The sequence below is a fragment of the Ornithorhynchus anatinus genome, chromosome X1 (assembly GCF_004115215.2).
Source record: "Ornithorhynchus anatinus isolate Pmale09 chromosome X1, mOrnAna1.pri.v4, whole genome shotgun sequence".
In the NCBI taxonomy this organism is placed as follows: domain Eukaryota; kingdom Metazoa; phylum Chordata; class Mammalia; order Monotremata; family Ornithorhynchidae; genus Ornithorhynchus; species Ornithorhynchus anatinus.
In genome coordinates, this window is record NC_041749.1 from 84,619,462 (window position 1) to 84,646,619 (window position 27,158).

The 27,158-nt window shown below is 58.2% G+C and overlaps 1 protein-coding gene across 4 annotated transcripts in view; it reads right to left on the reverse strand.

Annotated features, from left to right (window-relative positions):
* The window catches only part of RNF123 (ring finger protein 123), a 148,047-nt gene that overhangs the window by 56,802 nt on the left and 64,087 nt on the right, over positions 1–27,158 (reverse strand). For 3 of the 4 annotated variants that reach the window (XM_029049689.2, XM_029049690.2, XM_029049692.2), the window contains exons 28-36: positions 19,182–19,256; positions 17,944–18,031; positions 16,610–16,697; positions 14,834–14,918; positions 8,701–8,727; positions 6,242–6,381; positions 5,768–5,956; positions 3,259–3,334; positions 2,359–2,443 (exon numbers count right to left, since the gene is read on the reverse strand). In XM_029049689.2, coding sequence (XP_028905522.1) covers positions 2,359–2,443; positions 3,259–3,334; positions 5,768–5,956; positions 6,242–6,381; positions 8,701–8,727; positions 14,834–14,918; positions 16,610–16,697; positions 17,944–18,031; positions 19,182–19,256 — 853 coding nt within the window. The remainder of the gene's footprint in view (positions 1–2,358; positions 2,444–3,258; positions 3,335–5,767; positions 5,957–6,241; positions 6,382–8,700; positions 8,728–14,833; positions 14,919–16,609; positions 16,698–17,943; positions 18,032–19,181; positions 19,257–27,158) is intronic. The other variant, XM_029049691.2, reaches the window with a different exon arrangement.

Genomic DNA, 27,158 nt, shown 5'->3' on the forward strand with positions numbered 1-27,158 from the left:
TTGACTGTCGAAGCAAACATCGGGCAAGGGGGAGCTGGCTAGCTTTGACGATCCACGGTCAGCCGTACTTATCGAGCGCTCACTGGGTGCAGGGCACTGAACCGAGCGCTTGGGCGATCACGGTACCACAGGGTTGCTGACGGTGATGATAGCGCCACGCTCTTTCCGCTGAGCCACGCTGCTCCTCAGCAGCATCCGACAGACACGTTCCCTGCCCAACAGAAGCTTACGGTCTACAGGGGGAGACTACAGATCCCTAACACGGCAGCCGGGAACCGCTCCGCAGAAAAGCCACGAAGGAAAGGGAGAAGAGACTTCTCCCAGATAGGTGCCACCTCCAAATAATAATGATAATAACGGCATTTGTTAAGCGCTTACTGTGTGCCAAGCACCGTTCTCAGCGCCGGGGGGATACAAGGTAATCAGGTTGTCCCCCGTGGGGCACACAGTCTTAATCCCCATTTTACAGATGAGGTAACTGAGGCACAGAGAAGTGACTCGCCCAAAGTCACACAGCTGACAAGCGGCGGAGCCGGGATTAGATCACGTGAACTCTGACTCCCAGAGCCGTGCCCTTCCCACTGAGCCAGTGCTCCTCACCGTCCCAACAGCACCGGCCAGGACCCTCTCCGTACTCAGCCTGGTCCCCGCCTCTCCCCGGAATCCAGAGTTCTCTGACCTCTCGTGTGGGAACGGAAACGGCTGAGGAGGAAGAGGCCTCCCGGGCCAACTTGACCGGCCCTAAAGTTGGCCCGGATCCAGGCATCCCGGGCAGCAATCGGACACCACGCTTTTGGAGCCTGGCCAAGCTCTCCCCCCGCCCCCACCCCAGGCTCTGCTCTCTCTGGGTAACGAGGATGGATCCTCCCGCTACCAAGGCCCGTGCGGTTACTTCGGGGAGGTCTAGGCAGGCCACGCTCCGGGCAAACCCCGGGGTTCGGGGATCCCCTTGGCCAGGGCCTCATCGCCTTCCCAAAGCGGCGCTATTACTTCGCGAGAGGGCAAGACGGCAATGGCACCAAATTGCCCGTCGACATTTCTCCTCTAGCTTTTTTTTTTTTTTTTTTAAAAAAAAAGCAGTGAACCTGCAACTTCAGATACAGCCTTCCAAGGGATTTTATCACCACGTTGTCCGGGGGCCAGGGGCCCTTTTAAAGGATTGGCACGTTCCGGAGGCTCAAGCGGCTAAATACACGGAAGAAAGAGAAACTCCGCGCCACCTCCCGGAAGACCCGCGGAGGAGGTAGGACAGATCCCATCCTACCTTTCCCCCACCAGGCCTCAACCTGCTGCGTAATCCCCCGCCACTCGATTGCCCCACGTACATTCTCCTTCCCTCGTAGCATGAAGAAATCAAGGTCTCGGGTCTCACTCGGCCCGTCCGGCTACAAATGTGCAGACTGGGTTTGGCAGAACGCCAGAGACCCCGTTTATATTTCGAAAAGGGAGGATGCAGTGGGGCTGGGGGCGGAGACGCGGGGCGGGGGGGAGGGTCGAGGAATAAGGAAAAAGGGTCAGAACCCCTGGGAGCAAAGACAGATCCGAGGGACCTGACCGAGCCGGAACAACGCGGCCACTGTAATGGGCTGTCGCCGCTACCAAATATACGCGCGTCTGACGTCATCGCAGACGAGACGCACTCTGTTTGGCTTTCCCAGCCACGGAAACGAACCCCCCCAAAAGTTCCACGCGAGGGAGACGAACAAGGGACGCCGGGAACGGGAGCCGTGCCCTTTCACTCTCAAGCTTCGGAAAGACGGACGGCGGTGGTTTTCTCTCCCCGGGTGTGAGATCATACAACACCCAACGGCTATCGGGGACTCAGTTTTCCCACGAAAAAGAACACCGTGACAGTCTCTCTGTTAGGGCGCGCGATGAGCCCAGAAGCCCACGCAGCTGTGACCCCTAAGTACCTGTTTCCCAGGTCCCAGGCCACCCTAAGCCCACGTGGAGAGGAGCGGATACAAAAAGAGGGCAACGGACTGACGGAACAGAATACGGACCGGGGACGTTCCAAGAGAATCGATCGCAGACCCTCATTCGTATAAGGGTGGAGAACAGACCCCTCCGCTCCCCAGTTCTCCCTGTTCTAATCGGGGTGGCCAAAGATTTCACCTTCCCGACTCTCGGTTCCTTTAAAAACCCGTCTGGGGCCGCTCGCCGCCCACCGGATACCAAAACACATCTATTATCTTCTCTCTACACCGGCCGCAGGCCGCTCCCCGTTCCGAAACCGATAAAAGGGCGCCGAGCGTCCCCCGCCCCCGGCACGCGGCAGGCCCCGTTTCTGCCGCCCCGATAACTTTAAACTGATCGGATACCACCCGCCGAAGGCTGAGGAGGCGGTGAGGCACTCACCACTGAACGTCACTGTCCACGAGAAGCCGGATCAGAATGCCCGTCACCGCCACGAGGATTGGATAGTGATCCACGCTCTCCAGTCCTAAGGAGGGGGTAGAAAGCCACAGGGAGGTTAAGCCCTACAGGAGAAGGCACCCCCCCCCCCCCCCAGAGCCTCTCTAGACCACGTTCGGGATTCCCGGGGATGTGCCCAAACGGCTCCTTAGTCCTCTTACACGGTAGGGGATGGGGGGCCGGGGGGGCCCGGACACAACGGGGAGGTCCGGGTACGGGCTCAGATGCCCGCGCGCCAAAAAGACCCACGCTCGAGGATTCCCCGATTCCCACGGAACTGCCCCCGGCCCGTCCCTTAAGACGGAGGTTTCTAACCCCGTAACGACAGCGGCCCCCTCTAGAGATGATTCGGCAGCTAGTCGCCGGTCACGGGTAGTGCCACCGGGCACTCTGGGACGATAGAGGGGTGGGCCCAAAGTGGCCCTCATCCAGTTGGATTTCCAGGGATTCCAGGAAGACGGAAGTTAGCTCAATCGGGACTCGGGCCGCGGGATCCGGGGCCGAAGCCCTCGGTTGATCCGGGGCCCTTCAACGGCTTCGGGTTCCACTCCCGGTGCGTGAGTCGGGGGGAGGGGTGCCCTCTGCTGAACGTTCCGGCAACTTCTCCCCCGGATATCCCGGGGTCTCCCAAGCCCCCGACTTCCAAGAGGGGACGCCCACCGCAGACCCGGGGCGACCGCGGGGCGTAGCGGGCCGTCGACCGAGCGGCGTCGCGGGCGGCTCCCTTCGTCTGGCCCCGGATCCTTGAGACAGACTGCAGCGGACCGGGGTCCCACCCCCGCCCCGCGCCGCCCGGCCGGACCACCCGGGCTTCCACCGGACGACAGAAGGAGAGGGGCTCACCTGGTAGCCGGAGGTGGACCACCCGGTCAAACAGGTTCCTCTCGGCTGTCACGCGGTTGAGGACTTGGTTCAGCAGCTGGCGGGGGGAGAGGGGGGTGTGGAGGAGGAGGGAAAGGGGGAGGGAGGGAGGGAGAGAGAGAGACAGCGTGAAACTCAAAGGCAGGGGAGCTGAGCTCCCGCCCGTCACCGGTTTCTCCTGCCCTCAGGAAGCAGGATGGCCACCGCCATCGGACTCGACCTCTCCCGAACGGGCCCAGAATCACCATTCCTCTGGCATTCCAGGGAACGCCGCTCTCCCCGGTACAGAGAGCTGCTGGGGCACGTCTCTTCCCATTACGGCGTGAGGTCCCGGTGGACGAGGACTGCGTCTTGGGCTTCAGCTGTCCCTTCCAAGTGCGCACAACGGTGCGCTGCATTCAGGGGGTGCTCCGTAACCCTCATCGCTACTATTCCCACCGGCTCCTGGAACAGGGGAATCACACCCGGAATGGCGGGACAAGGGGGGCAGGGTTCCCCCGCCTTGGACAAAGGGAAGCACCGCCCGAAACGGGAATGGGATCGGCTCGATGATCTGGATCCGGGGATCGGCATTAGAATTCAGGACTCTTCCCGGTGCAGTCCGGCCTCTCCCGCTTCCTCCTTGCTCTTATCCCCATCGGACTCCGTTAGCCTTAACCACTCTAGTGACACCAGACCGATAACGATGGTATCTGTTAAGCGCTTACTCTGGGCCAGGCACCGTACCGAGCGTCGGGGTGGAGAGAAGCGAATCGAGCCGGACTGCGTCCCCGCGTCCCTGGCCCGTGCGGGGCCCGCGGTTTCAAGCCCCACTTCACAGATGAGGCGACTGAGGCTCGGAAAAGTGAAGTGACTCGCCCGAGGTCACGCAGCAGACAGGTGGCGGAGCCGGGATTAGAACCCACCACCTTCTGCCTCCCGGGTCTGTGATCTATCCATCGTGCCGTGAGGCTCTTTATCGAGCTGAGCACCGTGCTGAGCATTTGGAAGAGTACAAGAGGAGCGAGAGACACGTTCCCCGCCCTCCAGGAGCTTGCAATTTTAACGGGGAAGACAGACGGACACCAATCAGTTCCCGGTAGGGGGAACGGGAGGAAAAGTAAGGATCTAACAGGAAGTAGGCCAACCACGTCGGGATGAAATAGCTGAGTAGTCAATTGAACGTACAGGAAGAGAAATCAAAATATCCATAGAGACCGCAGTGCCGACGAAAGGAGTGAAATACACACGTATTCGGAGTGGACGGTGGATCGACGCAGCTGGGGTACTGTGAATTCATCAGGGAAAGCTAGTGACACGCGCATCGCCTCCATTCTCGGTCCAGGGGGAGTAGAGAGAGGAAAGGGGGAGCTTCTCCGGAGGGTCACGTCCCCGTCGAGCTCGGCCTGGCTCACCACCCACATCCTCTCCAACGGATCCGCCCTCGGAGACCGAAACGCTCCGGGATGTAAAGTCTCCCCCTGCTCCAGGCAGCCTGGCCCTGGGCTGTGCCCCGGGCTGTTTTCTGAGCGGCCGGGACGACCCCGGGACAAACGTCTCAGAAGGGCTTGGGGTGAGTGGGACCAAAAATGCAGGGTATTAAGAGAACTGGGTCTTTCCCCGCTGACTTCTATCTGGGACTTCCTGCGCCACCCCGAAAAGGGTCCTCTTCCCTTACTCTGCCCGCAAAGAAAATCAGTTCGGGCAAAGGGACCGACTGATCGACGACCCTGCCACACAACCAGAAATCAGGGTTCGGAGTAAGAACCCACACCACCTCCGGGCTGTCCTCATTCAGCAGATTGCCGGGCAGGAGGCTAGGGGACTTCCGCGGCGATGCAAGAATGGCTCTCGGGCTCCGGGCTGGAGAGAAATTAGGCCAAGCCCGGTAAGGACTTTAAAATGGAAGAGCTCCCGCTCTGCCCCGGAACTTCCGGCCACGTGGGTAGCAGCCTGTTCCCGTCAGATCCGCCACCGCTCAAGCGATGGGAAGGGCTGGAAGACTGTCGTGGGTGGGGGAAGAAACGGGCAGCCCAAACCTCCTCCGTAAGGCTGACTCGAGCCGGTTCTCCGGGGGCAACGACTCCCATTGTCCAGACCGAAAGGGAAGAGCGATTCGCCTGCCGTCCCTTCCCCAGCCCATCAGTCGGGAAGCTGGGAACACACACCGGGAACCCGGGCCCTAGGGTGGCTCAAATCCTCGGTGTTCCGCATTCAGACGCTGGAGTCGGTCTGTCCTTCGGAACCCTTCGTGAGCCCGTATCCTCCCCCGGCGGCTACGTTCGCCGGTGCCCGGCGGCTGGGCGCCCCGGACATTCGCTGTGGTACAGCCCCGGCTCAGGGCAACCTACCGCTTTCACCTGGCGGGCGGGAGCAGAGCGCGGACGGGGACCGCCTCCGTCGGCTCCGCCGCGTCCGACCCTCCCAAGGGCTCACGGTAAGGGCTCGCGATGCACCCCGCCGGTTGAGGGGCCGAGGGGGAGAGGCGTGGTCACCCCCAGGGGCCACGTACCTGGGCCAGCCGCCTGAGCAGCAGCTCCGACGAGGGTCGATCCCAGTCCAGGAAGATCTCGGGGGCCAGCGTGATTGTCATCTCCAGCACCCGCAGCAAGCTCACCGAAAGGTCAAAGCAGGTGGCGCATACTTTCAGTTGGCGGGTATCCACAAAGTTCCTCTCCAGGCGTTCGGCTGCCTGCTGGATCTACCCACCCGGACCGATCAGGTTAGAGAAGCCAAGCCCTGGGCCCGTCCTCCTCCTACTTCTGGCGCCCGAGGAGGAATCCGACGCCCAGCCCGCCTTCTCTTCCCTCCCCCGTACAGACCTCCCCGTTGGCGTTCTCCTCCGACGCTCCCCGTGGGTCCCCAAATCGTCCTCGTGGAACGCCTCCCCGCCCCCGCCCCGGGTGAACCCGAGCGGGCAGGTTCCGACCCGCACCCGAGAAGGGTGTCTCCCTCTCCCCTCCTCTTGGGCCCTCACAGGACTCACCTCCTGGATCATGCCGATGAACTCGGAGAAGGCCCAATTCAGCTGGTTGAGGACGCTGTTGAGGAAGCTGGGAGCCATGTCCCGATCATTTCGGAGCAGGGTCGCCATGTGGCTCTGCAGCAGGGTGGAGGGGCAGGGCTCTGGAACCACAAGGGAGGAGGGTCAACCCTGGCTCTCAGACGGCCCCGGCCTTGCGGTTTACTCCCAAGACAGACAGACGGCTCCTCTTCCCGGCCACAGCGCCGCACCGGATGCCGCGGGTCAGGCCGCCCACCTCAACTCATCCCGCCTCCCCGGCTGGGAGGAAAAAGGAGGTCTCGGCATCTCTCCCCACTCGGCGGGTCTGCCCTGAGTAACCCGGACCGGCACTACGGACAGATCGTCACGGACGGAGGCCGGAGACCGCGTCCCGACTCGGGTTTGCCACGCGGCCGACCCAGATCGGCCGAGGAGCGGGTAGCCCAGAATCCAACTCATTTTCGGGCTCGGGAACTTCCCGTCCTGGCTCTGAGGGGATGTGTGAAACGAGCCCTCGGTTGGGCTCTTCCTCCCTTTGCGGTTTAAGACGGAGAAAAGGAGTGTAGCCTAACGAACAGAGCGCGGGCCTGGCGGTCGGAAGGGCTCCGCCACCCGTCTGTCGTGTGACCTCGGGCAGGTCGCTTCGCTCCTCTGTGCCCCGGTCGCCACGTCTGTAAAAGGGGGCTTCGGACCGTGAGCCCCGCGTGGGACACGGACTGCGTCCAACCTGACGGCGTGCGTCTCCCCCCCCGGCGCTCGGGACAGCGCCCGGCACACGGGAGGCACTTGAGATACCATAAAAAAATAGAATATAAGAAAACAGAGCCGCTCTACTCAGTGGAGTCTGCGCGGCTTGGGGGGGGGGGGGCGACTCCGCAGACGCTCTGGGAAGACACGGTGACGAGCGTTGGGACCCAGCTAGAAACGGGCCTACCGTGCAAGCGGCCCCGCCCGCCGGCACGGCACGGGGCAACTCGTTCACCCCCTCCTCAGCGCGAGCTCGGGGCGGCTCAATTCACTTATTCATTCGATCGGATTTACTGAGCGCTTACCACGTGCGGGGCACTGCACCAAGCGCTCGGAACGGACAATTCGGCAAGGGATATTCTGGCCGCTCTAGTCCTAAACCCTTTTGGGTCTCCCGTTGGAGCGGAAGCTCCTCGTGGGCGGGGAACGCGCCTTTCGGTTATTCTGCGCCGCCCGAGCGCCCAGCACAGCGCGCCGCGCGGGTGCCCGATTCAAGCCGCCGCGACCACCACCGCCACCGCGACGACCATTACAGCCACCGCCACCACCGCCACCGGCGCTACTGCTACGACGACGACGACAATTACAAGGCCCTCTCCAATAGAGAAACAAACCAGCAGAGGCAGAGGCAACCATCCCCTCTAGCCAGATCTCCTTGTCATCTTCCTCCTTCCTCATCGGCTTGCTCTCTTCACTCCCCGTCCCCATTCTCCCTCCCCAACCTGGCCAGGACCCGTCTGCCTACCCGCCGAGAGCGGAGGGTGCCTAGGACTTGCTCCGGGGCACGGGACGCCCCCTCCTCCGCCCATCTGACGCCCGTCTCTTCCCAAAAGCCCGCCGGCCACAAGGGCCCGGTGAAGATCCACGCCGAGGCCCGGAGACCAGGGCGGGCACGGACCGGCCGACGGTTCGGGCCCCTCGGTGGCTACGGCCCCGGAGGGAGGGCGAATCAACTAACACTCGGGGAGCGAAGGGGAAGATCGGCTAGGCTACGCGGAGAGCGTAACGGGGCAGACGTGCAGCACGCCGAACCCGGAGGCCTTGGGAGCCCTAGACGAAACCTCCCACCCGACGCCCCTCGAATCCCGCTCGGTGGGAAGAGGCGGGAGCAGGACGTCGAGAAGGGGGCTCTCGGGTGACCGCCCCCGGGTTTCGAAAGAGCTCAAGAGAACAACGATAAACCCACGCTGGCTCGGGAAGGTGGGAAATAGGGGGACTTCCCTCCGACGCGTGGAACTTCCCTCCGCCCCATCCTACCAGCGAAAACCTTCGGCTAGGCTCCGGGGCGAGAACCCGGACCGTGGGATTGTACCCCCGGGCTCCCGGCTGGGGACGGACACCTGCATCCCGTTCGCGGGCCGCGAGGCCGTCCCCAGCATAGGAGGCGGACGGGTGACTGCCACTCGGGGACGGCTCTGGGTCTCTGGGACCTCCCTCCCCGCCTGCACGTCGAACCCTGCTGCCCGTCACTGGGATGTCTCAGAGATGGAGGGGCGAAAAGCCCGTGAGCCCACACGCTAGTCCGAGTGTGATCGCAAATGGGGGACGGGGGAGGGGAGGGGAGAGAGAGAAGCCTCGGGGGGGGGGGGGGGGGGAACGGGACGGGACGGGACACACGGACCAGAGGAAAGGGGAGCGTTTCACTTCGATCAACGACCACACAGAACACAGATATACAAAGCGATCCAACTTACTCTGAAAGCTAGCAACAGACAAGTCTCCTGGAACCCAAGGTGGAGGACGGAGAGAAAGAGGAAAAAGGCGTTAAAGATGAGGCTAGAGCCGAGCCAACAGAGCTCCGGGAGAGAGGGGAAACCACCTGCCGGGCCCGCAAGCCCGCCCGCTCCTCCGACGCGGACTGTCGGAGGGCCTCCCGGTCCCGGTCCGTGGGGACCGCGGAGTCCGGCCGACTCGCTTTACGGTGAGGCCCCGGAGAAGAACGGGCCCTCCGCGCCTTCTCTGTCCCCCTGCCGAACCAGAGGGCGGACCCAAGCGTCAGGAGAGCCCGGCCCGGCCCAAGAGCCGGGCTGACGTCGACCACGGAGCAGAGCGGCTCCGTCCCTCGGAGGAGGGAGCACCCGGCGCAAGGAAGGGAGCGCCCCGGTTACCAGGCGGGACGGGACCCGGGGCGCTACCGAGGGGAGGGGCCGCGCTCCGATCGAACCCGGGACCCCGTTGGCACCGAGGAGTCGGGAGACCCCGACGGATACGCGCCAGGCCTCTGGGATCGGAGGTTGGGCTCCGGAGCCAAAAGTTAAAAAAAAAAAAAAAAAAAAAAGAGCCCGGTATCATCGACACTCTCATTACCAATACAGATTAACTGCCCTCGAGCAAATATCCCGTGGTGATGCCGGGGTCTCCTGTTGAGAACGACAAGCGAGCCTCGGCCTTGAGACTTCGGGACCAAAAACCGGATGAAAGAATAGGTCAGAGCGAGAAGGGTCGGCACGGCGCCCACTCCGCACCCTCTCGTCTCTGCCGGCCACGTTTCCGCTGGGGGCACGGAGCGCGGCAGCTACGTGCGTGGGCAGAGATGAAGCGCCTGGCGAAGTGCACGCAAAGGATTCTTCTGAGACAGACCCATTCAGAGCTGAAGCGACGGCGGCACAGTGCCGCCGCTGTGCCGCGGGATCAGAAACCGGCAAGCGGTTGGCTCGGTGGCCGCCGCGGTCATCGCTGCCCCCGTCAGCCGGCTATTTTTCAGGATCGCCACTAGGCCCGTCCCCTTCACGGAATGCCACGGGCGGTTCTTCGAGACCTTTACCGAGGGGGGCATTCGCCAGCAGACCTGCCTCTACTTACAGAGCCAGAACAAGAACCCGGCATCCCGGATTTCCAGAGCCACACTCGTTCCACTGGACCGAGGGCAGAGCTACGGGTATCCTAAAAACCACATTTCCAAAAGGCACGGTTCCCGCCTCCGGAACTCACGTTCTAAGACGGGATTCTTTTCCTGCCCTTCCTTTCTCTGTCACTGTTCCACAGGAGCTGCACTCCATCTCACAAGGGAGAGGGACAGGAAGAGAAAGGACAGGGAGAGGGAGAGGGGGCCGGGAGAGAGAGAAGAGGGAAAGGGACAGCGAGGGGAGAGGGGGGACAAGGAGAGAAGGAGGGGGAGAGAGAGACTGATCCCCTTCCTATCTTGAGGAGGCTCTGAGGCTTCACAAGTTCCTTTCTCTCCTCTCCCCCACCTCACTCACTCGCCAACGGCTGCATATCTGGCTCCAAGCCTAGCAGGCAACACTGTCTTCTCAGCACCTCTGCCTGCTCTGTTCGTGACCTTGAGATATTCGCCGCTTCCGAGCCCTTTTCCACAGGGTTCCCGCTTGCACCTGGAGACCCTGTAAAACTCCAGCCAGTCCAACCCCAAGTACCCTTTTCTCCTCAGCTCCGCTCCAACTGCAGCTCTCCCTCTCTCCCGCTAAGAGCAGCAGAGCCGAAGGGATGGGGGTAGGTCCGAATAAGCCCCCCAAGCGATTAGTGAATGGCCTCCGGTGGAGGTGACCGAAAGGCAACTCCGCGTGGGGAGGGGACGGGTCTAACGCCTCTGTTGTGTCGGACTCTCCCGAGCGCTCGGCACACTGCTTGGCACACGATACGCGGGGCAATAAGCACCACCGACTGACTGTAGTAAAGGCAGCGATGAAGGATGGGAGACGGGTCGGGAAAGGAGACAGAGGCGACTCCTAAAAGAAGGGAGAGACAGGGGAGAACGGGGACCGTGGAAGGACGGGAAGCCCAGGAGAGACAAGGGTTTCGGGCAGCTGAGAGGGGAGGGACGCCAAAGGGCCAGACGGGTCCCGGGAATACCACCTCGGAGGGCCTGCCGTCACGAGGTTAAGAAGGGCGGAGAAGAGCACAGGAGAGGAAGTCGGTAGGGGCCCAGTCCGTCGAAGACATCCCCTCTAGTCAGAATTAGGTTGTCAGCGTTTACGGAGGAAGGAAGAGCCGGCTTTTATGTCTGTTGGCTTTTTAATCTGCCTTAATCCTGTTTCCCAACCAAACGTCAGGAGGGATCTGGGTTTCTTCTCCAAACCTTACTACAGGGTGACGAGAGCTCTTCCTGGCCCATCTGACCTGACCAGCGGACACTCCAGCATGGTCCAGCCCTCCGACTCGCTACCTCCCCCCCTTCTCCCCGACGCTCCCACACCAGGCTCTGCCTGCGGCTGACTCGAGGCTGCCCTTCGACAACGGCGAGCAGAACGGCGCCTCGCCCAACCTCTGGAAAGAGGTGACGCCGGGGGCCGGCCGAATGGGCAGCTCAATGCTACCCGGCAGCGTCCTCACGGTTCCAAGAGTTAACAGTCCCCGCTTCCCACGCGGCGACAACGGCCGGGAACCGGAGAAGGTCTCACTCCGACCCCTCCCGGACAAAAATCGATAACTCCTCCCGCTGCGGGACAGTAGCTCTGACTCGCCAGAAGCAACGCGTAAGCGGCACTACCAGGCAGGGGAGAAGCAAAGCTGTGTGACCTTGGACGGGTCAATTAATCCCTCTAGGCCTCAGTTTCTCCTACTGCAACATGGGAAAACCAATACTAGCCAGCGGACAAGATGAAAAAGGGAACCGAAATAGCGGCATCCCACTCGGCATCATTTTGCAAGCCATTTGTGCTTGCAAAATAGCGAAGGTCAATTTCCCGGGAGGGTCTACCGTGGGAAGCCGCGTGGCCTAGTGGACAAACAGCACGAGCCAGGGGGTCAGGGGACCTGGGTTCTAATTCCAGCTCTGCCACTTGCCCGTCGTGGGACCTTGGGCAAGTCACTTCACTTCTCTGGCCTCAGTTGGAGAAGCAGCATGGCTTAGTAGAAGGAGCACAGGCTTGGGAGTCAGAGATCGCAGGTCCGAATCCCGGCTCCGCCACTTGCCAGCTGTGTGACTTGAGGCAAGCCACTTCACTTCTGTGTGCCTCACTTACCTCATCTGGAAAATGGGGATTAATAATAATGATAATAATAATAATAACAATAACGACGGCATTTGTTAAGCGCTTACCATGTGCAAAGCACTGCTCTAAGCGCTGGAGAGGATACAAGGTGATCAGGTCGTCCCACGTGAGGCTCACATTCTTATTCCCCATTTTACAGATGAGGTGACTGAGGCACAGAGAAGTTAAATGACTCGCCCAAAGTCACACAGCTGACAAGTGGCTGAGTTGGGATTTGAACCCACGACTTCTGACTCCCAAGCCCGGGCTCTTTCCACTGAGCCACGCTGCTTCACTAGCGTGAGACTGTGAGCCCCACGTGGGACCGGGACTGTGTCCAACCCAATTTGCTTGTATCTACCCCAGCGCCTTGCACATAGTAAGCCCTTAAAACCATTAGTATCACTAAAATGGGGATTCAATCCTACTCCCCCCTACCTGGACCGTGAACCCCGTGTGGGACAGGCACCGGGTCCAACCTGATTATCTCGTATCTACCCCAGCACTTACTACAGTCAAATCAGTCAAAATGCCTCCTTTCTTTAGGCCGGCATGGCCAACGAGACCATCAGAGAGGTCAAAGAGACCACGAAAGAGGCCCCAGGCGGCTGGGGGTGGGGAGGGAGGTCGTTGTTGGGAGGGTGAAGCCAGGCTGGAATGTTCAGGAGGTCTCACGGTGGTAACGCCGGGGGTGGACGGTCAAGCTGAGGGGTACAAACGTGAGGGGAGTGAGAGTGGAAGGTGAGGTTCGGTGGAGATTTAAGGAGAGGAGAGAACACAGGACACCCCTAGCCTACAGGCAGAGAGCTGACTGCTCCCAATCTGATTTGCACTAAGCTCCCCTCAAGTATCGGCTATCGCACAACCCTGAAAACGGCTAAGGGCTGCCCCTCCACAATTTACGATGGAAAGCGGACACAGTCCGGACACGGAGGGACAGAGGAAATCAGCAAGGCAGGGGAAGGGTCGTGGGCCGGACACCCCGGAAGGAAGCAGGGAGCAGGAATCCACAGTTGAAATCACCCAAGTTTCACAGGACACCAGGCGAGGCTTAGCAGAGGCGAAGGTTGGAAGGAGAGAGCGACGACCAAGAGGCCGCTCCCTCCCGAAGGACACACGGAGCTGACAGTGGGAGAAGAGGACGAAAGCTACGAGATGGGGAGAGGGCCAGGGCCCAGCAAGGGGATCACACGGGACAGGAGGAAGGAACGTGAAGAGCGGTGGTAACAAAGTTACATATCGACGGAGAAAGAGAGGAGACGGAGAGGAGTGGAGAAGGGCATCGTCGTCCCAGACCGGCAAGGCAGGATTCTTGACAGAACCGGACGGGTCGACCGGAGAGGGAAAGGGCGAGAGGCCAATCGGAAGGAAGGCGCCCTCCACGCGGCGATGGACGAGCCCGTCGGAAGTACGGGCCGGAGTCGGGGGGCGAAGAAGGGTCGGGGCTTTGGCGCCGTGGAGAGAATCCCCGGGACTTGGTGGCAGCCGGGCAGAGGCTGAAAGGGGAGGAGGCGAAGTAAACCCGAGCTGATAGGAAGGGTGGTGAGGCATTACGGGTAGAGACAGGAACGCAGCGGGGAGGGAAAGGTTTGGGGGAGAAGCGAGGATGGGCTTTTCCATTTTAAATTAAGATGGTGCGATCCCAATTTGCATTAAGATGATGGTGATAAGAAGATGCGGGAGAAGCAGTAGGAAATGCAGACCCGGGCTGAGGGGGGGGTCCCATTTGGGCGGCAGCAACAGAGAGGGTAATTTGAGAGTCATTACTGTAAAGCTGTGAGTGCTAATGAAAGCACTAAAACGGCGAATGGGCCAAGCGGAGGAACCCGAACGACTCTGAGTGGAGAGATTCTCAATGGAGCCATTTTACGAGCGGTTAGGGAGAAAGGAGACGCGGGAAGGGACAGAATCATTAAGTCTGGAAGAGGAGGAAAAAAGAAGAAGGAGCAGCGAAGCAAGAGTGATCGATAGGTTTAAAGGCAGCAGATTGACGATGAGGAAAAGTTCGCTGAATCTGAGAGGTGGAGATGGGATGGGGATGAGGTCACGATTGGGAGGGTGAGACCAGGCCGGAGAATTCAGGAGGCCTCCAGGAGGTAACGGTGGGTGTGGGCGGAGTGCGAATCTGAAGGGGGCGAGAGTGGAAGGTGGGACCTGGAGGAGATTTACGGAGAGCCCCGCCGCACTTCTGTACCTATCTGGGATTTACTTATATTAACGTCTGTCTGCCCCTCTAGACCGGAAGCTCGTTGTGGACAGGGAACGTGCCTGTTTATCGTTGTATTGTACTCTCCCAAGAGCTTAGGGCAGTGCTCCGCACACACTAAACGCTCAATAAATACAACTGACTGACTGAGAAGAGAGACCAGGCCGTGTCTGAATGCAAAAGGACGGCATCAGAAAGGGGAGCGGGTTGGAAACCAGAAAGTAAAGAAAGCAGAAGAAGAAGAAGAAGAAGAAGAAGAAGAAGAAACAGTCTCAGAACGTGGCTTGACACGTAGTAAGCGCTTAACCAATACCATAATTATGAATTATGGCTATCGGCTTCTGCCTGCCAGGCGTAGCCCGGAGACTCGAAACCCAGCCCTCCCGCCCCTCCGCCAAAATGATGAGATCTGCACGTCTGGCTGTGAAACATCTGTTCCGATCCAAGATCCCCTGCCCGAATCCACTTCCTCAGCTAGTCACAGGGAGGGAATACTGACCGCCCTCTTCCCGCAACTGCCGACGCCTGCCCCTCTTCGGCAGTCCGGATACGCAGAGGTCACTCACTTGGAACCCTGGTTCTCCGAAGACGCGCAGCTTGAAGATTCAAGGAGGCTAGAAAGATACCTGAAGGCACCGCGTTGCCGTTCCCCTCCCCTCCCCCGGGACCCGGAAAGGCCACAGCACTCACTCTGCAGACTCGGGAGGTTGGCATCTTCGGGCTTGTTCTTCAGCAGGTGAGGAAGGCGCGTGTACCTGTACCCAAATCCACAACCCTGCCAGGGAAAGAGACCAAAGGGGTGTCAGCACAGAGCCGGCGTGTCAGACTTTTGTTCCCCCCAACAACCCCGGCCGCCACGGTAGCCTCGACGCCGTCACCCTTCCCCTCCGGCCCCCTCACCAACTCCTTGCCCGGTCAGTTCCGCTGCCTTCTACTTCACGTTCCCTGCCTTCCGCCCAGCCCCAGCGTGGCCCGTTCCATCTGCCTCAGCGTTGCCGGCTCATCCTTTCCCCCTAACTTCACTCCCTCCTCCCCCAAGCCCCCGGATCGGCTCTCCCTCCGCCTCTTCATTAAGCTTAGAGGGCTTGTTCCATCACCTCTGCCTCCCCTTGGTCCGGTGACTCTTCAGGCCGCTTTCCATAATACTAATAATTACGGCATCTGTTGAGCGCTCACTGTGTGCCAGGCACTGTTCTAAGCGCTGGATCTGAGCCACACTACGCTCAGGCAGCCTTTTGAAAATATCAACACGGCACCGGTTGAAAAAACGTCGGGCCGGAACATCTCCGAATCTCCAAATGTAATCCGGAGGCCAGCAGGGCTTTACTGTTCTAAAGCCTCCCTTAGCCCTCTTGGGCCATCATCGTCAGGGCTAGTTACTCAGTGCAAAGCACCGCGCTAAGCACTTGGGAGCACGTACCAGAGAAGCAAGGTCATCACTGGTCACTTACAAGCTGATGGGGAGGATGGACCAAAAATGACTGGCAAGGAGTGGGAACGGGAGGAAGAACGAGGTCTGGAGGGAAGCGGTACGAACGGATCTGGACGAAATGGCCGAATAAACAAGCGCACTTACAAATAAAAAATATACACGCATATAGAAGGGCTCCTCGTAGGAATGGAAAACCTAAGGACTAAGGGTAGGGTTGGGGTGACGTGACCGAGGCGGTGCGAATCCATTAGGGAAGACTTCCCGGGGGAGGTGGCGTTTGAAGATAGCTCGGAAACGGGGAGAGCCGGGGCCTGGATGATTTTTATTTTTTTGCGGGTGGCGGGAGGGTGGCGGAGAGAGTCGGCTTCGGGCTGGGGCAACGGCACAATCGAAGGGGCGGGGGCGGGAGAATGGAGAGCGAGATACAGTTCGGGGGTGAGTTCGGGAGGAGGCAAAACCGTGAGCCGGGGAGTTACGGGCGAAGAGAGACGTCGGGTAAGATGGGGAGAGCCGGTGGAGAGACCTGAAGCCGGTGGCCAGGAGTCTCTGCTTGAGGCAGAGGGAGATGGGTAACCATTAGAGGTTTTGGAAGAACGGAGGGATGTGGGCTGAGAGAGACACTGGAGGAAGATGATTTTTGCTTAAATAAAGGGTAGCCCCGAGAGAACGGAGTTCGCGTGAGGGGCTGCCGTTAGGACGGGGGAACGGACGGAGCGGAGAAAGGTAGCGAAGCTGGCAGCAAGGGTCTCTGCCAGGAGGGGGGCGGAACGGAGCGGTCGGGGGGGGGGGGGGGGGGGGTGCCCTGCCAGGGGAAGGAAGGGAGGCTCCCTAAAGTAGCCAAGTCAAGATGGGCAGAATAGGATCTCCCCCGGGGACCCCACTGGAGGAAGGGACACTGAGGGGACTCAAGAGAGAGAGATGTTGGGTAGGTCAGAAGTCGCCATTCGGCAGCCTCAACTGCAGTTCTCCATGGCATCAGCCAGGAGGGCCTTGAGGCAAGGAGAGGAAGCCAAAGAGAAATCTGCAGGCCTTACCCTCCACAGCCGCACCAAGATCCAGTTGGTCTGGGCCCAAGGCCTCTGCTCATACGGGGCCAGCAGATTCCTCATCATGGTTATTCTCCTGCAGACAGACGGGAGGGTGGAAAAGGCAGGGAAACCACGTCAGAGGTCTTCACACTTGTCAGAGTTGTCCATTTCGGGCACGTTGAAAACTTGAGAGGGCCAGCCCGGCGTGCTGAATGAGGAGACAGGGCGCTAGGGGCCTGGAGGACTAGCGACGCTGCCTTCGGGGTTTGGGGAGCCCAGACCGCTGCCTGGCTTAAGGACCCAAAGAATCCATCAGTGGGTGAGGAATGCTCCGGCTCTGGCTCCCGGATCTAAAGCTGGCCCCGGACCCCTGACCGTGGCCTTGCTGAGAACCAAACAGCAGGAGGACCACAGAATAGGAGGGGTGGTGTCCGGATATGCCTCTAGATGGTTCCGAGTGAGGCGTGGGGGGTACGGGAAAGAGAAGTGTTGTCGTCGCCCTTCGCCCCAAGTGACACGGTTGACGCCGTCCCTCAAAACTGCCTTAAAACACAGACCCTGCCTTCCTACCAAAGGCCTCGACGGCCTAAAGAGCGGTTTCACTGCGGGCTACGGTGAAAAGTCTCCCTTTCTTCACCAGCTACCAACCCGCTTTTTCTCTCCTTCAATGGTTTTTATCAAGTGCTTACTCTGCGCCAGCCGCTGTACTAAGCGCTGGGGTAGATACAAGCTCATCGGGTCGGACACAGTCCAGGGCCCATGTGGGGCTCACAGTCTCAATCCCCATTTTGCGGACGAGGTAACTGAGGCTCAGAGAAGCAAAGCGACTCGCCCAACGTCACGCAGGCAGGCAAGTGGCGGAGCTGGGATTGGAGCCCAGGTCCTTCTAACTCCGAGGCCCGTGCTCTCTTCTCAACTTCCCTCCCAGATTCAACTGGGAGAGAAGGAGAGCTCTGCCAGGTCCAAAACCGGCGACGAGCGCAGACCCAACACAGGAATACTGCACTCGAGCCAGCTCTGAAACGAAGTCCGGGGCTGCCCGGGGAAAGGCGCCTGGGGGAGGTCAAGATTTTCACCCGGAAGCCCGGGAGTCTAGAAATGCGAGGAAGTGGCCAGAAACCGAGACGAGCGGAATGGGGACGACACGTGATGTGCCTTGCATGCACGGTTGCGTTGTCCCCATTCTCCCCTTCTAGACCGTAAGCTCCTTGCGGGCAGGAAACGTGGCTACCGACTCTGCCGTACTCTCCCCCGAGCGCTTAACGCAGCGCTCCGCACCCGGTAGGTGCTCGGTAAATCCGACGGTCTGACTGATTAGTTGCCGGTGCCTGAAAACTTACTGATCTTCAGGAATCCTCTCCACAGCCCGCAGTGAGTGAGGGTAACAGACGTAGCTGGCCAGCGACTGCATCAGGGAGTCCCTGATGTCTGAGAGGCAAAAGAGAAAAGAGGGGAGGGGGAGAGAACAAGGGAAACAATGATCTGAAATAAAGTCCGGGGCTGCCCAGAGGAAAGGCGCCTGGGGGGAGGTCGAGATTTTCACCCAGAAGCCTGGGACTCTCTAGAACGTAGCAGCAAGCGGCCAGAAACCGAGACGAGCAGAAAAGCCAAGGTTGGAGTCGTTGAAGCCCCGACCCGGGCTGGCAGCAAGCAGCACCCTCGGTTGCCAGGCCTTGTCCGACTGCCACGGGCCGAGGTGCCCGTCTCCCGCTGCCTTCAATCTCTACCCCGGGAGCACCATCAGCGGGATGTTTCCTCGAGCTAGCCTGCTTGGATCTTCCCCGGCTGAGTATCCCCCGGGCCCCAGACCTCAGAAGCTGCTCACGGTTCTGCAGCAACACATTCCACCCAGGTGGGCACCCCCGAATGCTGTCGGACAGCCAGGGTGCCCAGACTCAGGAGGGTACTGCTTCTAGAGATCTCTGAGGCGCCCAGCCTCTTGGCTCCTCCCAGAGCCCAAGCCCGTCTGGATCGAACGGAGAATCGACTGCAGTCACTCCGGGTTCGAGGTAAGCGGACCGGACCGGGCCCGGGTACGGAGGTCTGCTCCCTCAGTTCTTCGCCGGCCAAGTCGGGTGCTCTCGGATCCCACCGTAAACCGCATCCGAGCCCTCCTCCTGCTTCAGACGCTTTAGAGGGTTTTATACAGGTTCTCGACCACGCTCGGGGAGGGAGGGAGGGAGGTGAGTAGTACGACTGAGGGACAGTGAGAGGAAGGAAAAGGAAAAGAACCGCACGGACCGGGGAGGACGGGATTTCAAACCAAGGGCCAAGTCCCCAGTTGGCTGGACTGACGAGCTTCTGGCAACCACTTGGCTGCGGGCCACTCCGGAGACCCGGGGGCAATTTCCATTCCCCGATGCTGGGGAGGAAACCTGACGTGCTATAAGACCGCGATCCCCATGTGGGACCTGATTCTCTTATAGCTTACCCCAGTGCTCCGTACAGTGCTTGGCACACAGCGAGCACTCAACAGATACCACGATTACGGTTACTATCGCAAGGTCCGTTCCCAACCGACCCTCCTCCCCATCACCGCCTCCCTCCCGGTCCCTAGGGAAGGCAGCGGCGGCCTCACCAGTGCCCACGATCCTTGGGTCAGCAAAGTGCTTGGCCAAAATAGCGGCGAGGCAGGTTAAAGTCTCTTCGTAACCTGTACGGAAAGGGAAAAGAAAGTCAAAGTCAGGTGACGTCAGTACACCAGGCCAAGCAGCTGGCATCCCCGCTTCAGTATCTTGTGCCATTCCCCCGCTCGTCCCCCGCCCCGGGATTTCTCCTCCTCATCCATGCCGGCCTCTACAGAGCCACCGTGGTGGAGGAGGGAGAGAAGCCCAGGTGGCAGTATCCAAATCGGGACCGTCTGGATTTGCCGCCTAGCCTGCTCCCTTCCTCACCTGGCACGATGACACAGAGACGCGGCCGCTACTCTTTCGGAGTCCTCGGGAGCTTGCCTGGACGCTGCTGGCTCAATGCGGGACCCGGAGAGGGGTCGGCATGAGTGAGGCAGGGAGGCATGGAACAACCCTTGGGTGTTTAGCCACATCCTCTCCATATCAAACAGACACTCCTGGCTGTTGGCTTTAAGGCACTCCGTCAGCCCCCTCCCCCTTACCTAGCCGCTCTCTTCCCCCACTACCCCACAGCTCGCACTCTTTGCTCCTTCCAGCTTACCTTCTCACTGTGCCTCATTTTCGACTCTCCCGCCTCTGACCCCTGGCTCACACCCTTCCCTTCTGCCTGGAAATCCACCCCCGCCCTCCACCCCGCTTCAAATCAGCCAGACCGAAGTTCTCCCCATCTTCAAAGCCCTCCTGAAATCTCACCTCCTCCAGAAAGCTTTCCCCGATCAATTTCTCTTCTCCCCAGGCTCCATCCTCCCAACGACGATCTCAGCCCTCTGCATCGCCTCAGCACTTTTACACTCACAACCTCCCCTTACACTTTTGTACATCTCCATTTACGTGCTCTATTATTTAAGCACATCTTCCTTCGGGCTGTAAATCATCTTGTGTCTGCCTCTCCCGTTAGATTGCAAACCCCAGAGTACCCCTTTAGGCCAGGGATCCTGTATACTCTCCCAAGTGCTTAGCACAGTTTTCTGCACACCGTAGGTGCTGAAGAAACGACCGATTGACTGATCCAAGTTCAGGCCCCAAAGAGGCTGCTTCTAACGCGAACTATCCGAACGGTGCCTGTGGCTCCTGCTGTGCTTTCCCAAGCACTGAGTACGGTGCATTGCATCGGTAAGTTCGCAACAAATTCCCTCACTGCTACTATCATGCCTGTCCTCCTGTCAGCTCAAGCTTAACGTGACCGAAGTAGAACCCCTTACCTTCCCTCCCAAACCCCATCCTCCCCCTGACTTTCCCATCACTGTCGACGGCACCACCACCCTTCCCGTCTCAGGAGCCCGTAACCTCGGTGTTATCCTCGACTCCTCCCTCTCTCATTCAACCCACACATTCGATCCATCACTAAATCCTGTCGGTTCCACCTTCGCAACATTGCTAAGATCTGCCCTTTCCCCTCCATCCAAACCGCTACCTTGTTAATGTAATCACTCGTCCTATCCCGCCCGGATTTCTACATCGGCCTTCTCTGCTGACCTCCCAGCCTCCTGTCTCTCCCCACTCCAGTCCGACCTTCACTCTGCTGCCCGGATCATCTTTCCACAGAAGCACTCGGGACACATATTTCGCCCCCCTCAAGGAACTCCAGTGGTTGCCCATCTACCTTCGCGTCGAACAAGGACCCCTCCCCATTGGCTTTAGAGTATTCAATCACCTTGCCCCTTCCTACCTCACCTCGCTACTCTCTCACTACAATCCAGCCCACACACGTCGCTCTAATACTAACCTTCTCACCGTGACTCCATCCCGTCTATCTCGCCGCCGACCCCTAGCCCACGTCCCGCCTCTGGCCTGGAATGCCCTCCCTCCTCAAATTGGACAGACAGTTACACTCTTCACCTTCAAAGCCTTACTGAGGGCACATCTCCTCCAAGAGGCCTTCCCCGACTAAGCCCCCCTCTCCTCTTCTCCCACTCCCTCCCTTCATCCGCCCCCTCCCAGCCTCCCAGCACTTGTGGACATATCTGTAATTTATTTATATTAATGTCCGCCTCCCCCTTTAGGCTCTTTGTGGGCAGGGAACGTGTCTGTTTATTGTTATACTGTACCCGCCCAAGTGCTTAGTACAGTGCTCTGCGCACAGTAAGTGTTCGATAAACGGGAATGAATGAGTGAATGTCCAGGTCACACCTCAAAAGCTCCTCAAGTGAGACTGCCCTCTCAGGCCCCATTAGGCTCTATTCGTTCATTCACTAGTATTTATTGAGCGCTTACTATGTGCAGAGCACTGTACTAAGCGCTTGGAATGGACAATTCGGCAACAGATAGAGACCATCCCTGCCCACTGACGGGCTTACAGCCTAAGCGGGGGAGACGGACAAAAACAATAGCAATAAATAGAATCGGGGGGGATGTACGTCTCATTAGCAAAATAAATAGGGTAATAAAAGTATATACAAATGAGCGGACGAGCACAGTGCTGAGGGGAGGGGAAGGGAGAGGGGGAGGAGCAGAGGGAAAAGGGGGGAAGGGGGCTTAGCGGAGGGGAGGGGGAGGGGGGCAGAGAGGCAGCAGAGGGAAGAGGGGAAGCTCAATCTGGGAAGGCCTCTTGGAGGAGGTGAGCACCTCTAATTCCCTATTCCCTAATGAAGAGGAGCTGACAAGGTCCAAAAGCTAAATCTCCTCGAGACCGCCCCCCTTTGTCCTCCTTTGTACTTTGTACTTCGCCCTTCACCCTTCACCCCTTTGTCCAACCTTTGTACTCCTCCCTTCACCAAGGGCCTAGCGGGCACCGTGATAGTAATAACAACGATAGCGATAATAATAACGGTACTCGTTATGCACTTCCTCTGTGCCAAGCACTGTTCTACGCACTGGGGTAGATACAGATTAATCAGGTTGGACACGGTCTCTATCCTACATGGGGCTCACAGTCTCAATCCCCGTTTTACAGATGAGGGAACGGAGGCACGGAGAAGTTAAGTGACCTGGCCGAGGTCGCGCGGCAGACACGTGGCGGGGCTGGGATTGGAAGCCGGGTCCTTCTGACAGCCACGCCCGTGGCTCCATCCGCTAAGCCGTGCCGCTTCTGACCCGATCCGAGCAAGAGTTTGGGAGGCTACTGCAAGCCAAGGTACCACGTCCAACTCCCCTCTCGAATTCTGGGAAGCAGCGCGGCTCGGTGGCAAGAGCCCGGGCTTGGGAGTCGGAGGTCATGGGTTCGAATCCCGGCCCTGCCACTCGGCAGCTGTGTGACCGTGGGTGAGTCACTTCTCTGGGCCTCAGTGACTTCATCTGGAAAATGGGGATGGAGACTGTGAGCCTCACGTGGGACAACCTGATGACCCTGCATCTACCCCAGCGCTTGGAACAGCGCTCTGCACGTAGTAAGCGCTTAACAAATACCAACATTAATTCGGTCTTTTAAGAATTTAAAAACATAAGCACTGCCATTACTGCTATAGACTAATGGCCCAACCAGACCACCGCCCTGCTTCTGACAGTGTGTCACCCTGACGGTGAGAGGTTTACCAACCAATATCCCCAACTTGCTCCCTCTACCTCATAAACTCGCCCCCCCCCCCCCCCGAGAAATCCACTACTGGACTGTTGGTCCAGGAACTGCCCCAAGCTACTCTTGAATTTTCAGATATTTTCTGCCTCTACCACTTGCTCACCACCCACTGTGGTGAAGAAGAGTTTCCTTTTGTCTGCTGTTTTACACTACCACTACCACTCTCAGGTTTGAGGGGCGACCCCTCGCCCTGTTGCCGTGGGATTCGGTGAACAACTCTGAGCTTCGTAGCTCTTCTAGACTTCCATCAGGTTTCCTCTCAGCCTGTCTCGTTCCAGGCTGAAGAGTCCCGACCCTTTCAGATTTGCCGTGAAAGGAATGATAATAAGAAGAAGAAGAAGAACGGCATTTGTTAAGCGCTGATTATGTGCCGGGCATACTAAGGGCTGGCTCTCTAGTCCCTTGTTCGCCAGAGAAGCAGCCTAGCGGTTACAGCACAGGCCTGGGAGTCAGAAGGACCCGGGTTCCAATCCCAACTCCGCGACATACGGCCGTGTGACCTTGGGCGAGACACAACTGCTCTGTGCCTCGGTTACCTCATCTGCAAAATGGGGATTAAGACCGTGAACCTGATGTGGAGTGTCCAACCTGATTAGCTTGCATCTACCCCGCCACTTAGTACGGTGCCTGGCACACAGTAAGTGCTTAACAAATACAAAAAAAAAAAAAAAAAGGCTTGGTTGCCCTCCTCTGCACCATCTCCAAGCTCTATTAAGTCCTTCTTAAGATGCGGTAACCAGAAGCGCAACCCAGTACGGGTGGACTGGAGGGCCTTGTACAGTGACAAGCCTGGGCCTACTGTAGGTTTCCGCGCCCTTCCCGGTATCCGGCTGCTGCGCGATGAACCGGTGACTTAAAAGAACAGGCAACGATGACTCTGAGATCTCTCTTCTCAAATAGTGCCTAAGACCCCCGAGCCCACTGCCAGTTAGTTTTCATTTGGATTCCCCCCCCCCCCCCCCCCCCGCCCACCCCCCATTCCCTGCCGAGGGGGATTACCCTGCAGGCTCATACTGAAGCTTATCTGCCATTTTCTCACCCACGCCCTCAACTTTATGAGGTCTTCCTGCAGTTTATCCCTATCTGCTTGACACCTCCCATCCAGAAGGACCCATTATCTGCAAACCTGGACATTTCACTGCCCACTCTCCCCCCCCCCCCCCCCCCCCAGATCATTTTTGAACGCATTAAAATAAAACCTGCCCCTGCACCGATCCCTGGGGGAATCCCGCTATTGCCACTTCCTCGTTCTGAAGTGGCCGCTTCCGATCTGATCGCGTGCATCCTCTCCACGCCAGAACATTCCCTCCGATCCCACGATTACTGAGTTTTTTAAAAGTCACCGGTGTGGAACCTTGTCATAGGTGGTTTTGAAGCTCCAATATATACATTGAGCCCGCAGGGTTCTCCTCTATCCATACGCTTGTCGACGCTTCGAAGAAATCCGGCAGATTAGGGAGGCACGATGTCCCCTTTCAGAAAACCTGGTGCCTTTTTCCACAGCGGGTTGTTTTTCCAAGTACTCACTGATCTTAAAGTTCGAGATCAATTCCACTGGTTTTCTCATCTTCGTCGACAGCGGCACTGGTTGAGCGCCCACTGTGAGCAGAGCACCAGGCTAGGAGTTTGGAAGCATCTAATAAAAGTGAAACGTCCTGGCCCAACATCCACAGCGTCACCTTTGGAAGCCTTTCTCCAGATGAGTTACATCGGGGATCGGCCAGTCTCCCGTCACAGTGGCGGCCGTGTAATGACAGGTCGCCCGCTCTCATCAGGGATTCTGCAACAGGCACTGTGTCTGATGCGACTGCATTCTATCTACCCTGGCGCTGAGCACAGTGCTTGGCACATAGTACAAGGGAAACAGTGTGACTTAGTCGGAAAGCGCGCCGGCCCGGGAGTCAAAGGAACTAGGTTCTAATCCTTCGAGACTGGGAGCTCGTTGTGGGCAGGGATTGTCTCTATTTGCTCCTGAATTGTAAATAATAAGTAGTAATGTTGGTATCTGTTAAGCGCTTACTATGTGCAGAGCACTGTTCTAAGCGCTAGGGTAGATACAGGGTAATCGGGTTGTCCCACCTGAGGCTCACGGTCTTAATCCCCATTTTACAGATGAGGTAACTGAGGCCCAGAGAAGTGAAGTGACCTGCCCACAGTCACACAGCTGACGAGTGGCAGATCCGGGATTCGAACCCATGACCTCCGACTCCCAAGCCCATTCTCTTTCCACTGAGCCACGCTGCTTCTCACGCCGCTTGTACTTCTCGAGCGCTTAGTACCGCATTCTGCACACAGTAAGCGCTCAATAAATACGACTGAACGCATAATCCTGGCTCCTCCACGAGCCTTGGTTTGTGACCTTGGGCAAGTCACTTAACTTCTCTGGGCCTCAGTTCCCTCATCGGCAAAGTGGGGGTTCAATACCTGTTCACTCTCCTACCGTGAGCCCCAGGTGGGACCTGATTATCTTGTACCTGCCCCAGCGCTTGGCACATAGTAAGCTCTTAACAAACACCACAGTTCTTATTATTACATTTCTAATGAATAGCACGACCACCGTCACCCTTACTATTTTTCTTTCCCTCCGAGTTCCCTCGGAACTCCCGGGCGCACGCCATTCTATTTCGGTCAATTGTTTACGTTCTAAGTTATCAATCTGGCCTACTCGGATCTGGATTCCCCCTTTCGTCTTTCCGTGCCCGCGGCCTTGTGACAGTCAAGTGCCCGTCGATCACATCTCGTAAACTCGCTGTGGGCGGGGAACGACGGCGTCTACCGCCTCCGTTGCACTGTACTCTCCTAAGCTCTCAGTACAGGGCTCTGCACACAGTAAGCGCTCAAGAAATACCAGTGATGATGAATGGTTAGAACACAGGCCTGGGAGACAGAAGGAGACCCGGGTTCTAATCCCAGCTCAGCCACTTGTCTGCTGTGTGACCCTCGCCAAGCCCCTTAACTTGTCCGGGCCTCAGTTACCTCATCTGTTAAATGGGGATCGAGGCTGCGCATGGCTTAGTGGAAAGAGCAGGGGCTTGGGAGTCAGAGGACATGGGTTCTAATCCCGGCTCAGCCACTTGTCTGCTGTGTGACCTCGGGCAAACCCCTTAACTTCTCTGGGCCTCAGTTACCTCATCTATAAAATGGGGATTAAGACCGTGAGCCCCACGTGGGACAACCCGATTGCCTCGTATCTACCCCGGCGCTTAGAACAGTGCTTGGCACCTAGTAAGCGCTTAACAGATATTATTATTATTCTGTGCCTCAGTTCCCTCATCTGCAAAATGGGGATTAAGACTGTGAGCCCTACGTGGGACACAGACTGTGCACAACCCGATTAGCTTGCATCTACCCCAGAGCTTAGAACAGTGCCCGACACATAGTCCGCACTTAACAAAATCTCACAGCCATTATCATCTCGGATAAAAATGCAAAATTTCAGATCTCGGATGCCCCTGTCTTCTTCACGGACTGAGGTTCTCTGAGAGCACATTTGCAATTTTCGCCTCCACGGCTCTGCCTGGCATGTTCTCCTTCGGGGGCTTCTCACCACCCAGCCAATTAGTGCTTTTCCCTCTGAAGCCGCTGCTCACCCCACAGGCATCCAGTTCGCTGCATGTGGCAGAAGCCCGTGCCCTTGAATTGTTAGCAGCCTGATCAAGCTCCTCGCCACTGTCCCAAAATAAACATAACTTTAACCTTTATAAATGCTTCCAGCCTCAACCATAAATCAGCTGTCATGTCCTCCAGCCTTTCCCGGCCTCCCGGCTATATCTGTATGCGCTGTATCATTTGGATCTGCATTTCTGTCCTTATTTCTATTTTGCCACTGGGGCCTGAAGCCAGCCTCCGCGGAGCAACATCTCTCAAGCTTGTTTTGCAAGGAGAAACATTTCCTTACCAACTCACCCAACACATAAATCAAACTGCTAATGTTCCCGAATGAGCGTTTCCCGCTCATTTTTCAACTGCCTTTCACATTACTCCCTTCCAGCCACTACTTTCTCAGAGCCTGGTAGGTTATTTGCTTCTGGCCACTTTACTGGAGCTCTACATTTTCAGATCGCTAGATTCCGATCCTGCTGGTTCGGGTTAAAGCGCACCAGCCCTCCTGTCGGGTCGGGGGACGGTGACAGGGGGCGGCTTAAAAACTCTAGAACTTGGAAAGCTCCCTAAATTGACACTTTTCTTCCCTCCTGGCCTCTCCACCTAGTTTTAGGTCTACGGGGGGGAAAGGGAGCCAACTCCAGCTGCCAGACTGAAAGGATTGCTTAGGGTAGGGAGACGCGCCCAGACCGCCCGGAAGCATGAGAAGCAGCATGGCCCAGGAGACAGAGCACGGGCCGGGGAGTCAGAAAGGACCTGAGTTCTAATTTCGGCTTCGCCACCTGTCTGTTGGGTGACCTTGGGGAAG